This window comes from Choloepus didactylus, chromosome 9, assembly GCF_015220235.1.
Source record: "Choloepus didactylus isolate mChoDid1 chromosome 9, mChoDid1.pri, whole genome shotgun sequence".
Lineage (NCBI taxonomy): Eukaryota > Metazoa > Chordata > Mammalia > Pilosa > Megalonychidae > Choloepus > Choloepus didactylus.
Genome location: NC_051315.1, coordinates 39,788,534 through 39,801,938, shown reverse-complemented (window position 1 = coordinate 39,801,938; position 13,405 = coordinate 39,788,534). Strand labels below are relative to the sequence as shown.

General features: G+C 38.9%; 1 protein-coding gene across 1 annotated transcript in view; it reads left to right on the top strand.

Moving 5' to 3' along the window:
• The window catches only part of NEB (nebulin), a 243,548-nt gene that overhangs the window by 147,161 nt on the left and 82,982 nt on the right, over positions 1 to 13,405 (top strand). The window contains 18 exon segments of the mRNA XM_037849798.1: positions 771 to 974; positions 1,331 to 1,435; positions 4,551 to 4,655; positions 4,756 to 5,067; positions 5,731 to 5,835; positions 6,378 to 6,476; positions 6,665 to 6,766; positions 6,909 to 7,016; positions 7,514 to 7,825; positions 9,183 to 9,287; positions 9,386 to 9,490; positions 9,848 to 9,952; positions 10,721 to 10,828; positions 10,929 to 11,042; positions 11,514 to 11,711; positions 12,104 to 12,208; positions 12,875 to 12,979; positions 13,080 to 13,184. Of these exon segments, the coding sequence (XP_037705726.1) occupies positions 771 to 974; positions 1,331 to 1,435; positions 4,551 to 4,655; positions 4,756 to 5,067; positions 5,731 to 5,835; positions 6,378 to 6,476; positions 6,665 to 6,766; positions 6,909 to 7,016; positions 7,514 to 7,825; positions 9,183 to 9,287; positions 9,386 to 9,490; positions 9,848 to 9,952; positions 10,721 to 10,828; positions 10,929 to 11,042; positions 11,514 to 11,711; positions 12,104 to 12,208; positions 12,875 to 12,979; positions 13,080 to 13,184 (2,502 nt within the window).

Here is a 13,405-nt window from a genome sequence, read left to right as displayed (position 1 = left end):
TCCACGAGGAGGCCGCCTGGGGCGCTCCGTGCAGAATCACCGACATGTGCAAAGGGGCTGTCTGCAAACCACGAACGGGAAGAAGGTTGGCGTGGTCAGAACACACAGGTAGAAGGAAGCCCATATGAGCTATGGCTGGAGAAACAGATAGGGACTGGTGTTGGCCCATCTCTCACCTTCCAGTCCTCATTAAGGATTTTTATCTTTATCTTAAGGCCAATGGGAAGCCACAGGATGGGGGGAATATTGTGCCATCAGATTTGAATTTTTGAGTTTTGCAAAGATCATTCTGGCTGCTGTGCCGAGAACTCACTGGGGAGCCCATAGGTATTGCCTTGAGAGTCTGCCTTGGCTGGTATGATGATTACCTAATTATTATTCAAAAACCTTCCATGCATGCCCCAAACAGAGAGCTGCTTCTACATCATTCTGCCTTTTAGAATGCCCATAGCCATCCCAACACAGATTCCCCACCACAGAAAACAGAATATAAAGCAAAGCACACAACGTTGTGAATGTAATTGATATCACCAAAGAGTAGACTTACAAGTGGTGAAAATGGGAAATTGTGTGTTTATATATGTATACAATACATATATATAATATATATATACAAACATACATAAATGTTACCACAATAAAATGCACACATTGCCGTGCATAAGAGGAATTGTCTGTTGAGCCAATGCTCCATTTTTGTCATTGATTATAGAAGACAAAATATAACATAAAAAAAAAGTGTTTTTACCCAACTTTGTTTTCTTTCCCAGGCCATCTACAAGGCTGACTTGGAGTGGTTGCGTGGCATTGGCTGGATGCCTGAAGGGTCTCCTGAAGTATTGAGAGTCAAAAATGCCCAGAAGATCCTACTAGACAGTGTCTATCGGACCCCTGTGCAGAAACTGAAGTACACGAGTATCACTGACACACCTGAAGTTATCCTTGCTAAATCAAATGCTGAAAACATTAGTATTGTACGTCATTTTTCCCTCTATATTAAAATTGAATTAATACTATAAATAAATGATGGCTACCCTGGTAATCTATTTCTATGATGATAGTAATATTGATGACAATAACAAAGATTTTAAAAAAGTAATATTGATAGGATTATTTTATTTTTGCTTGTTAACTTCAAACAAAAATCCAAATTATTAAAGGTATTATTATTATTACAGAGCTCATATCTAATTGAAACAGTTCATATGAAAAGATTCTAACAGTCTTTGCCGTAATGTGAAAAGATTTGGCATCAGAAAAGTAGAATTGTGAAAAGGAACTAGCAAAACTACAAACTGTGAAGTAATTTTATTATTGGTTCTTTCCATAGCCTAAGTACAGAGAACTTTGGGACAAAGATAAAACTTCAATCCGTATAATGCCAGATACTCCGGAAATTAATCTAGCCAGAGCCAACGCTCTTAATGTGAGCAATGTAAGTACCGTGATGGACCTTTTGCTTGGAAAGCCACCCAGCTGGTGCTATGATATCCCCATGGAATTCTTCAAAGCCCCTGCAGGGGGTGGGAAGGCTTCTTGCCATCAGCCCTTGTCCAGAAGTGAGGAGAGTGCAGGTCCTGGCTCGAGTATGTGGGTAGGGCCAGCTACTGGTGAGCCAATGTCAACAGGACAAAAGGCAGAAGGGAACAAAGACATGGGATGAAAAAGGAATGGAGAGAAGCACAAACAAGAAAGGGGAATTAATCACAGATTGGGAAAAACTCAATAACGAGAATTCTCTATATAAATTAATTTAAAAACTGGGATCTATAGAGGATTTTCTAAGAAATTATTATTAAATTAATTAAAATTAAATTATAATTAAATAATTTAGTTAATTAGATAACTAAAATTAAATTATTACATTATTATTATTTTCTAAGAAATTATTAATTACCAAAATTGACCCCAGAAACAAATAGAAAACATATTATGAGAAATTAAGATGGTTATTAATGAGCTAGCTTTCCCTGTTGAATGCAAGACTCACCCAAATGATGTCACAAGAGAATTCTTTCAAAACTTCAAGAAATACACTACTGTTGAGCAAAAAGAAAGAAGGAAAGCCATGCCAAATAACAGAACTTGTTAAAGACAGTTCACAAAAGAAAACTGTAGACTAATAATGAAGAAAATCTTAAATAAAATATTAACAGAAAAAATCAGCACATTAAAATGATACAACTAAGATTCACCCCAGGAATGCCAAGAACGTTCCCTGCTGAGAAACTTAATAATAGGACAAAAGAGAAAAAACATGTTTGTTTTATTAGATTTGAAAGGCAAGTTTTATTTTTGAAAATAAAATCTTAGTAAAATAGGAATAAATGAATATTTTCTTGATGTCACTAACAAAATTCTCAAAGATCAGCCTCATACTCAGTAAGTAAGCTTCCCTTTCAAGTCAAGAATAAAAATAAGGTTGCCTACTAATATCATCATCATGTAATATTTTCTGGAAGTACTAGCTAATAAAATTACATAAGAACGACAGATAAATAGTGAAAAGAAAGGCAAAATTATCCTTATTTGCAGAAGAAATAATTAAAAGCCTGGAAAAGGCAAGACAATCAACTGAAAAGCCATTAGATGCAGTAAGCGACTTCAATAACATGGCTGGCTACAATTAAAGTTCAAGAAAGCTACCACCTTCATGAATCACAGAGGTTTCTTTTGCATAGAGTAAGTATGACATTAGACAGATACTACCTTAGTGTAACCTTGGATACCACCAAGGTTTGGAAATTTGCATCCTTTCAGGAGAACAACAATCTTGGTGAAAGAAGGAGCTTGCCAAGCAGATCCTTATGATGTACCAAACTGAGCCACTTGGGGAAACATGATTCCCAATGTTTGGGAAACAAATGGAATTTTAGGGCTCTGAAGTTTGTTTTGCAGATGAGAATCAATCTTATGGAGCAGTGCACTCTTGTTGCCAAGTGGCTGGCTTGAGAGGCAGTTGGCTCCTCACTGAGACATCAACAACTCAGCCTCTTCTGTTCCAGCCATGGGCACCTTTGGCAGGAGAATTCTAGAAAGTTTCATGTGTTCTCTTTAGCATAATACAGTTCTCAGCTTGAAATACCAGAATCCTACAATTAATATCATGATGTAAGCAAGATTAATATTCAAAACCATGCCAAAAATAAAGTATATTAGTTTTAGATATTAATGAGTATGGTTTGCATTTTGGAAGAAATGAAATATCCTATTTTCTTTACACATGGTACCACCATTAGTATAATCTTGATAAATTCCACTATTCAAAGTCACTTCTATTATTTTAAAAAGCTCAACTTTGTAGAATATTTTATATGATTTTATAGGTAATTGAGGAAATCCATATTAAATGGAGTCATTTAATCTTCACGCTAATCACATGAGTAAGACATTGCTACTTTGTTTTCATCAGTTGGGAATGTTGAGACTTAAAAAGTATATGCAGTTTGCCCAAGTTCTCAAAGTTAATAGGTGAAAAAAGTCAGGTCTCAAACTCAGATTTTTTTTTTTAATTCAAAGAAAAAATATATTTGAACTCCAAAACCAAAATTTTTTACATAAGAAAAAAAATGGTATGACAATGTATGTAATAAAATAAATAAATAAAATTTTAAAGATAGCAAAAACAAGTTTGCATTATGTATTCTCTAATATAAAACATTTAAATCTGAAGAATACATTTCATTTTGTACAGAAAACAAGTCAATTGTTAAAACAGGCTCATTCAAAATTCATTCAAAACCTGTCCATGCTTGAAAGGACAAACTTGATCTAAGCACTCATTTCTCAGATATGCAAAGGCTATGAAACTGTCAGTAATTGGAATTTACCTCCCTTTTCTACACTGTACAAACTCCCATACTGACTGGTATGATAATCTGATCATACATTTAAATTAGTGTCATTTCTGTGGTCTTTCTGCCATTATCATTGTATAGAATGTATCCTTTTAATATGAACATGTGTTTAAAACATTTATTTTAAAAGTTCTCTGTAAAAGAATCACTATCTTGGTTTACTTCTTTTAAAAAACAAAAAAGTAGCACATTAAAAAAACATAGCTATTACATCCAGCTGTGCTTTAGCAGGTCTTATATTCCCAAATAACATGCACCATTAATCATATAAAAAGATCTAAGAAATCATATTGGAAATAACACAAAAATGTAAAACATTTATAATTCTGAAGGTTACAAAATTGAATTGAATGTAAGAATTAAAGAAGTTGAATTACTGAATTAAAGAAATTCAATAATAGCCCATTAATGTCTGGACTTATCCCAGTGCTACTAATACAAGAACACAGAAACCAATAAACCCTTTTACATTATGGGTGATATCATGAACCATGAATGACTATACTGAGACAGTGATTCAAATTAAAAAGAAAGAACTCTTGTCAAGCTCAGATCTTTGGTCTCCAAACACTGTAACATTCTCCAATGCGACCTCTAAAGTATACCCCTATCAATACGTTCATTCTACTCGATCCCTTGGAACTGTCAGTTGACTTGAATCTAGAATGATACCTTATTTTCTCTCCTCTTCAGAAAATTTACCGAGAAGGTTGGGATGAAATGAAGATGAGCTGTGATGTACGGTTGGACGCTATCCCCATCCAGGCTGCCAAGGCCTCCAGGGAGATCGCCAGTGACGTAAGTGTGGCATTTTTAACCTCTCAGTCTTTTAAACAAATGCCCCAGGTGCACCAAGAGTACCTACTGTGACCCATCTGCTTTGTTTCACTGTCTCCAGTACAAGTACAAGCTGGACCATGAGAAGCAGAAGGGACACTACGTTGGCACGCGCAAGGCCAGGGATGACAACAAGATCCGGTGGGCCCTCATAGCTGGCAAGATTCAGAATGAGAGAGAGTACCGGCTGCCCTGGGCCCAATGGAAGACCAAGTTCCAGAGCCCGGCAGATATGCTCTCCATCTTGCAGTCTAAAAAATGCCAGACTCTGGTCAGCGACATCGATTATCGCAATTACCTGCACGAGTGGACGTGCATGCCCGACCAGAACGACGTGATTCAGGCCAAGAAAGCCTATGAACTGCAGAGCGACGTGAGTGGGCTGCATTTTACGATGAGCTCCTCTAGCATTTTGCAATGACTCCCAGAAAGTTCGTGACATGAAAACCTTATATTATTATTTCAGGTCTTTATACACTGAAGAAATTTACGTTAGGGAGACTTTATGATACCAGAATCACCAGCACCAAGAAGGATCTAGACTTTGTATCAGGAAACAGATAGTAGTTTGAATATAGTTCTTAATCCTGTCAGGTTAAAGTAAACTGAAAATATTCCTGTAGAGTGTAGGTAGCAATTGAGATTTATAGCATAAGTCAAATATTGGCAGCCCGTGGACAGGGCGTAGCTACAGATATGCTTTTAGAGTCAACATTGTTTAAAATTTTTGAATAATTTACCAAGATTTTTAAATCTGGAAATTTTATGTATAAATCCAGATTTCCCATTTCTCTTGGAGAATAAGAGGAATGTGGCTCTTAGCAACAGTAACTCCTCCCCCCTGCCTTTATATAGAACATATATGTGCCGCACTGCCTGGCCTACTTAATTTACTTGCTAACTGCCAGGCTCCTTGAGCATGTCGTCCTTGACTTACACGGTGTTTAAATTGCATTTCTCTACCAGATGAATGGAACAGAGAAATAGGACCACGTGGCCAGGGTTGTTGAATTTTATCCCATCCTTATTTTCACAGGCTATTTACAAGGCTGACCTGGAATGGTTACGTGGGATTGGGTGGATGCCAAATGATTCTGTTTCTGTCAATCATGCCAAACATGCTGCGGATATCTTCAGTGAGGTATTGCAAGATTTTACCCTGCCGTTTAGTATATTTCCCCAAAGACTAAACCAAAAATACATGATCCAAATGGTGGTCATCCCATATCAGCAATTTTAACAATTTAGCAGCTGTAATTTGGGCCAGGCATACATTTGTTTCCAAAATAATCTGGTACTGTCCCTATCACTTTGTGGAACCAAATCCACAACATAATATCCAGTGCATTCATTGGTGCTTAGAATTGTATAAATGGCAAAATTCTTTTATCAATGATAGCAAAAGTTTGTCCAGTTCAGAAAAATGCAATAACAGTAAAGCGATAAGAAATGATACATTATCATGACTTTGGGAGCTAAGCAAACTGGCTACTTTAAAATCTGTGGTAGCTATAAGAAGCCAACCCATGTGTTTAAAAACAAACTGCTGAAAAGAAAGCCTAATTGCCATGAAGACGCTGTTCAAATATAGTACTCTGTGCCTCTGTGGAGAAGGTCCTTTCTCTCAGCTCGCACAGGAACGGTGGCTACAAACCACCTAAAAGATACTTTTCTTCCCCACAGACAAAATATCGCACGAAAATAGAAACTCTTAACTTTACCCCTGTGGATGACAGAGTTGACTATGTGACAGCAAAACAAAGTGGCGAGATCCTAAATGATGTAAGTACATGACTGTTATTCTAAAATTCCGCAGCTGTGCGGACGTCATTTCTAAAGATTTTCCACCTCCTTAAATTCAGGATATAATCATTGTCTGTAACAGATTGTAATCATCGCAGTTATTGATGCTAGCAGTTGTTGGGACAACACTGTGTTTTCCTAACATGACTTTTGCCTCTCATTTTTAGATTAAATACCGAAAACACTGGAATGACACCAAGTCAAATTACACCCTCACAGAAACCCCCTTGCTGCACACTGCCCAGGAGGCAGCCCGGATCCTGGACCAGGTAAGGAAGTTATCTGGAGGCCCAGGGCTTTGTCTGGGGATGGAGAACCATAAGATAACTGTATTTCTGAGATTTACGCACACGGATCATCCCTCCATTCTGGCTCCTCATTTTAACTCTGCTGTTGCTCTCTGTCTTGTAGTATCTCTACAAAGAAGGCTGGGAGAGACAGAAAGCCACGGGTTACATTTTGCCTCCAGACGCTGTGCCGTTTGTTCACGCCCATCACTCTGGTGATGTTCAGAGTGAGGTAATTTATCCTGGGATGCGGGTACTTGGCAAAGGCTGCCCCTTGCCTGTGAGGGAATCCAGTTTGCCTAAATCCAGCTAACACCATGGGGTGTTCCTTACCTACTTGGCACACCCAGCTGGGTTTGGTCATAGTTGGGGTACCTGTCCCCTATTTGTTCCTTTCCCCATGGTCTTGGGTTTTCTTTTTTCTTGATTTCTTTAAAAGCTATTGTTTATGTTCCTTACTTTTTCTCATATTCACTGGCCTTTCTAAAATCTCTAGGCCTTCAAATAAAAATGTTTTCAGAATTAGAAAACAATTTTTTTTTTCTATTTTAAGTTGATAATTCTTCAGATTTATTTGTGTCAACACTTATTTTTGTTATTTAGTCTCGGGGGAGTCATACAAAACACTGAGGGGCTGAATTTGCTGAAGGTCCTTAGCAAAAGGTCAAAGTCCCCTTTTGCCTTATATGCTTGTCAAAACTAATGAATCTACATTTTTCTTTCCACCAGCTGAAATACAAAGCTGAACATGTAAAGCAAAAAGGTCATTATGTTGGTGTTCCAACAATGAGAGATGATCCTAAACTGGTTTGGTTTGAGCATGCCGGCCAGATTCAGAATGACAGACTATACAAAGAGAACTATCACAAAACAAAATCCAAAATCAATATACCTGCGGATATGGTATCCGTCTTGGCTGCCAAGGAGGGACAGGCCCTTGTCAGTGATATTGATTACCGTAATTACCTGCACCAATGGATATGTCATCCTGACCAAAATGATGTTATTCAGGCAAGGAAAGCCTATGACCTACAGAGTGATGTAAGTAATTTTTGTTTCTTAATTATCTGGAAATGAGTGGTGTACTCTGAGAATTATAACTAGTCTCCGACATGTGGGGCCATAAATATTTAGTTTGTTCCTAGGAGGAAACTGAGGCTGGATATGAGACAGAGAAATATTGGGGCAGTGATTAAAAGGTAGCTTTGGCTACTAAGTGTGCTTTTCTGAATAACTTTCAAAGCCAGAACCATTTTTTTTTTTTTAAATCTGTGGCTTTTGTACCATCTCTGCCATTAGCAATTCCTCATTCCCATTTGCATGGAAAATTATCAGCTGATTTAAAAAAATACTTGGCTTGGGTGGGAATTGAGATTGAGATTGACAATTTTAGTTGATAGTATGGTCAAGCACCTGGGAAAGCCCCAATCTTGCTTTGCCAAGCATCTCATTCCTCAAGGCATTATGAAGAGTTGCTTGCAAGGAATCAACGCAAAAGGGAAACAAAGTACGGATTGGCTGCAGGGGGGACCCAGTATTTCCTCATGCAGAGTTTAGTAAAGCTAGGATAGAGAATGTGACTTAGGCTCCTTCCACTGAAGCCTGACTCAAGACGTCTACTGTCATTAGCAGTCTGTAGGGAACAGAAACGGGGTGCAGCAGCATGGCTGCTTGGGTGCACAGGGAAGCTAAGCCCACATGGGTCTTGGCATCACAACCAGGATGGAAACTGGGAATCAAAGGAAATGCCTGTGGTGTAGGTGCTGAGCTTGAACTCCACCCCACACCCCCACACACTGGCTTCTGCAGCAGAACGACAACTGTGGAACTTGAAACACATTAGCAACTCCTCTTTTTCTGGTGTGGAGTGGGCCAGGAGAAACCAGGAGCTGGGAGCGGCAGGGCAGTAGGCTTGGCCTGAGGAGACGCCTCCCCCTACCCTACCACTCCACAAACATTTACTCATGAGCTTTCCTTTATTTAGTCTAAATGCCTCACATATTTCTATATAAATAAATATTTCAAATCTATCTAAAAATACAGCCTCCTTGGTAAAGCCTTTTCTTGGGTCCACAGCTGAGAGTAACGATTCCCTTTCCTTTAACCCCCATAGCACTTGACTGGCCTTGCCCTCACAGCTCTCACTGTGTTCCACTTTGTAAATAGCTCCTCTCTACTCATAGACTCCTTCTTTATACTTATCCCTGTAAACACTGAGCACAATGCCTTGTTCATATTAACAGGCTCAAAAAATAGTGCTTGGGTAAACAAATGAAGTCATGAGTGAATGAATGAGACAATAGCCACCGGAGAAATTGTTTAAAAGTTCCCAAAACATTTTTTCTGATCTGTTGTCATCCCGTCCCTGAGTCATTTATATCTCTCTTCCTGCTCTCAGAACATCTATAAAGCAGACCTGGAGTGGCTCCGAGGCATTGGCTGGATTCCCCTGGATTCTGTGGAGCACGTGAGGGTTACAAAGAACCAGGAAATGGTGAATCAGGTACACCAGACCTGTTCTCTTTCCTTTCTGATCCCTGCCCTCCTTACGTGCCCATGTGTGGTGAAAGACCTGTATGCGTCTTCTCTGTTTCTTTGCAGATAAAATATAAGAAAGATGCTCTTGACAACTATCCTAACTTTACAAGTGTGGTAGATCCTCCAGAGATTGTTTTGGCCAAGATTAACTCAATCAACCAGAGTGATGTAAGTTTGCTTTTCGTTTGATAATGTTCATTGTCTGGTGAGTTGTCTATCATTGAATGCTTTTGTTTAACTCTAGATACTTGCTTGCAAGAAAATTGGAATTATAAATTATAATCCTGGGGTGGGAGGGTGTGTCTTAAAAGTCATTTGTAGGTGGTATACCATATCCACTTTTAGATAATGTCTATATTCTTGTCCAAATTATTCTGTTTTATTAGCCAAAATGAACCAAAGTTCAACCAAACAGTTTCAACCTCTAGATATAGACTATTTGTTGCTAGATAGGTTCTATGAAAATTTAGATTTACATTTATCGTAATCAAAGGGCTTTCTTTTGTTTTTGTTTATTCCCCTTAGGTGAAATACAAAGAAACATTTAACAAACACAGGGGAAAGTATACGTTTTCTCCAGATACACCATATATCTCCCACTCCAAAGACATGGGGAGACTCTACAGTACTGTAAGTCATATTTTATGTGAGATACAACACAGCTCCTAATTTTAAGCTTTGTCAGTATTCATATTCTTGGCTGATTTGTGGAACAGCTAAGCATATAAGGAGATTTATTATTTCCGTTGCATTTAGTCCTGTTTATCAGAAGTAACATATTATTCAGGATGAGCAGCACTTATTTAGCTTGTATATTTGAGCTCCTGTGATGTGCCAGGCACTGAGTGAGGCCCTGAGGAGCTTAAGTGTAATGAGACTCTCCCTTCAGGAGGCGTAAGAAGAACAGATATACAAGTAAATAGATAATAATGTAAATAAACCCTCTGGGTGCACACAGAACTGAGCAACTCCAAGAGAAGGAAAGGCTTTCCAATAAGGAGGAAAGGCTGCTCCCTCTTGGGTGGTCATGCACAAACATCTTCAGCCAACTAATGTAAGACTTGTTCTCCAAATTTAATTCAGCCAATTTAGAGGATGTTTTGTGTGGGTGTGTGGGGGTGTGTGTGTGTGTCCAATGAGAAACTATCTTTGGTGATTTGCTCCCAGGGTGCAAATTTGTTCTCTTTTACTACAATTGTAAATACTGTTAAACTTTGTTTTAAAGGCCTCAGTCTATAGATTAAATTTGCAATAAGCAAATCACTGTGCCTTTTCTTAGTAGGCACACTTAAGGCTGTAAATGGAGATGTAAGCCTTGCCTTAATAATATTTTACCTTGATTTTACCTTTTTTTTTTAATTGAATACAATGTTTTGTTGACATGTTTCTTGGTTCTAGATACTGTATAAGGGAGCATGGGAGGGAACCAAGGCCTATGGCTACACCCTGGACGAGCGCTATATTCCCATCGTTGGAGCCAAGCACGCCGACTACGTAAACAGTGAGGTCAGTAGGAGTTTCTCTCACAAGTTTGAGGATCTTGATTGGGAAACAAGGGTCTAGTTAGAAAATCCAAGTGACTTTCAATGCTGTACCCACTTCACAGCTTAAATATAAAGAAACATACGTGAAGCAGAGGGGCCACTACCTGGCTGGAAAAGAAATCAGTGAGTTCCCTGGTGTGGTTCACTCTCTGGATTTCCAAAAGATAAGGAGTGTGGTAAGCAAAATGTTCCCTGTAGTAGTGTACTGTTGTGCCTGCCTCACGTGTACTGTTGTGTCTGCCTATTTGGGATCAGTCCTCTTATTCAGGAGTAGCTGGGGGTTGGGGGCAATGGAATGGTGAGGAGTGATTCCCTCTGGAGAATCTCCCCCTCCATCCCTGCCAGGTAATCTTGTGCAACTCTGAATGGCTGTAGGTTTTCTTCCTTTCTCTCTCTCCCTGACCACCAAACCTACAGTGAGGGCTCCAGATTTGGAAAAAAATAAAAGAAAAAACATCAAGGTCACTATTTACCCTGGGTTATAAAATGATGGGGAAATTTAAAAACAGTAAGAATATATTAAGGGATCTTTTTTTAACCTTAGTCTGTTCTAAAGATACTAACCTATGTTGAAAATGAGCTCTAAAAGAGCTTGATCTGAATAATTTTCTTTTCTATTTTTGCCTTTTAAAAATAATATTGTTTAGTTGAACTACAGAAGAGATTACGAGAACACCAAAGCAAATGTTCATATCCCCATTGATATGATGAATCACGTGCTGGCTAAACACTGCCAGTACATCCTCAGCGACCTGGAGTACCGGCACCACTTTCACCAGTGGACGTCTCTTCCAGAAGAACCAAAGTTTTTATGTGCACGAAATGCCCAGGAGATCTTGAGTGATGTATGTCCTTTCTGCAGTGTGACTTACTTATTGGTTCCACCTTTACCTGCTTTGGCCTTCTATGGTCTGATTTCCCAGTATTCATAAACTCCGATGGTTTTCAGTGCAAAGTGGCATGAGTAAACACCTTGGTGTAAGAATCCCCCTTGAGTCTTGGGACACCTGTTAAAGATTCAAGCTGTGTAACACTAGACTAAGACTTAGGTATAGCTCTCCCCTAAAATTCTTTAGACCCGGGCATTAAAGACCTTCCAGCTGCTGACAGGCCCATCCTGTGACCATTAACCACTAAGCATAGCAAAGTGCTGAGCGGAAATCAAAAATTTTGAAATCAAATATTTCAAAAATTGAGTTGACACCTACCACCTTTCTCTGTTCCTTCTTTCTTGCAGAATGTGTATAAAAATGACTTGAATTGGCTGAAAGGCATTGGCTGCTATGTTTGGGATACACCCCAGATCCTCCAAGCCAAGAAATCTTATGACCTCCAGAGTCAGGTAGGCCAATCTTCCCAGAAAGACTGACTGTACTCTCAGTGGGCAGTTGGCCAGGCTGTCCTTGTGCCCAAGCAGAGAAAGCTGCTGTGATGGTCACCATCAAAGGGAACCAAAGACCTCCTGCCCAGTTCAAACCTCTCCTGGTGGCCCAATCTGGTGCCCCAGCTTCTCAGTATGAGTCTCTCCCATGGTTTAAGGCCCTGGGAGGTGTTCCATAGTAAACTCCTCTCAAGCATCTATAACTTAGTTGATCAGGTTAACTTGCAGACAATAGGCTACAAAAGCATACTTTGGCCACAAGTAGGTAAGTTTTGAAGGAAAAAATAGATATCTGTAAATTTTTCTGGCATATAGTTGAGCTCTCCTAGGGCAGGTCTAAAGGAATCTCAAAACTGAGGGGCTGCTGTCAGGGCTGAAGTATAGGCATGGAAAAGGCAACAAAATGAAGGGACCTGGGAAACATGCAGACTCCACCCTTGGTCAAGAGAGACTGTTCATTTTGGCAGCCACATAAAGTCTGCAGGACTATAGAATAATATTTGCTTTGTTAGGATGAAAACAGAAACCCAGATATACATAAAGGCACATCTAAGTTGGCACAAAGTGCTGAAGCCAATGGCAGACCTGTATTTTACCATTTTTGGTGATTTATGCTTTTGTTCACAGCTACAATACATGGCAGCTGGTAAAGAAAATCTACAAAACTATAACCTAGTCACAGATACTCCACTTTACGTGACTGCTCTTCAAAGTGGCATTAATGCCAGCGAGGTGGGTCTTCCTTGTACTTCTCTTCCAGTGACATGCCATTGCTTGTCTTTACATATTTTCAAAACAGAAGTGAATAACCCATCTTTTTTTTTGTCTGTAGGTGAAATATAAAGAAAACTATCATCAGATCAAGGACAAATATACAACAGTTCTAAAAACGGTGGATTATGACAGAACTAAGAATCTGAAGAATCTTTATAGCAGTGTGAGTTGAATTTTTTTCTCTTATATTTGGGCCACCTTTGTTCCCCATCAGAGATTAATAAGAAAATAAAAGGGATAGGAATCCTACCTCCAAATGTTTTCCAGGTTTTTTTCTGAATCTTCAAATTTGTATTTTGTCTCACAAGTCCTCCTTTTTATAATTAAAATAGCCCAATTTTCAAATTGGGCTATTTCATGCCATTTACGGAAATTCAGAAACAC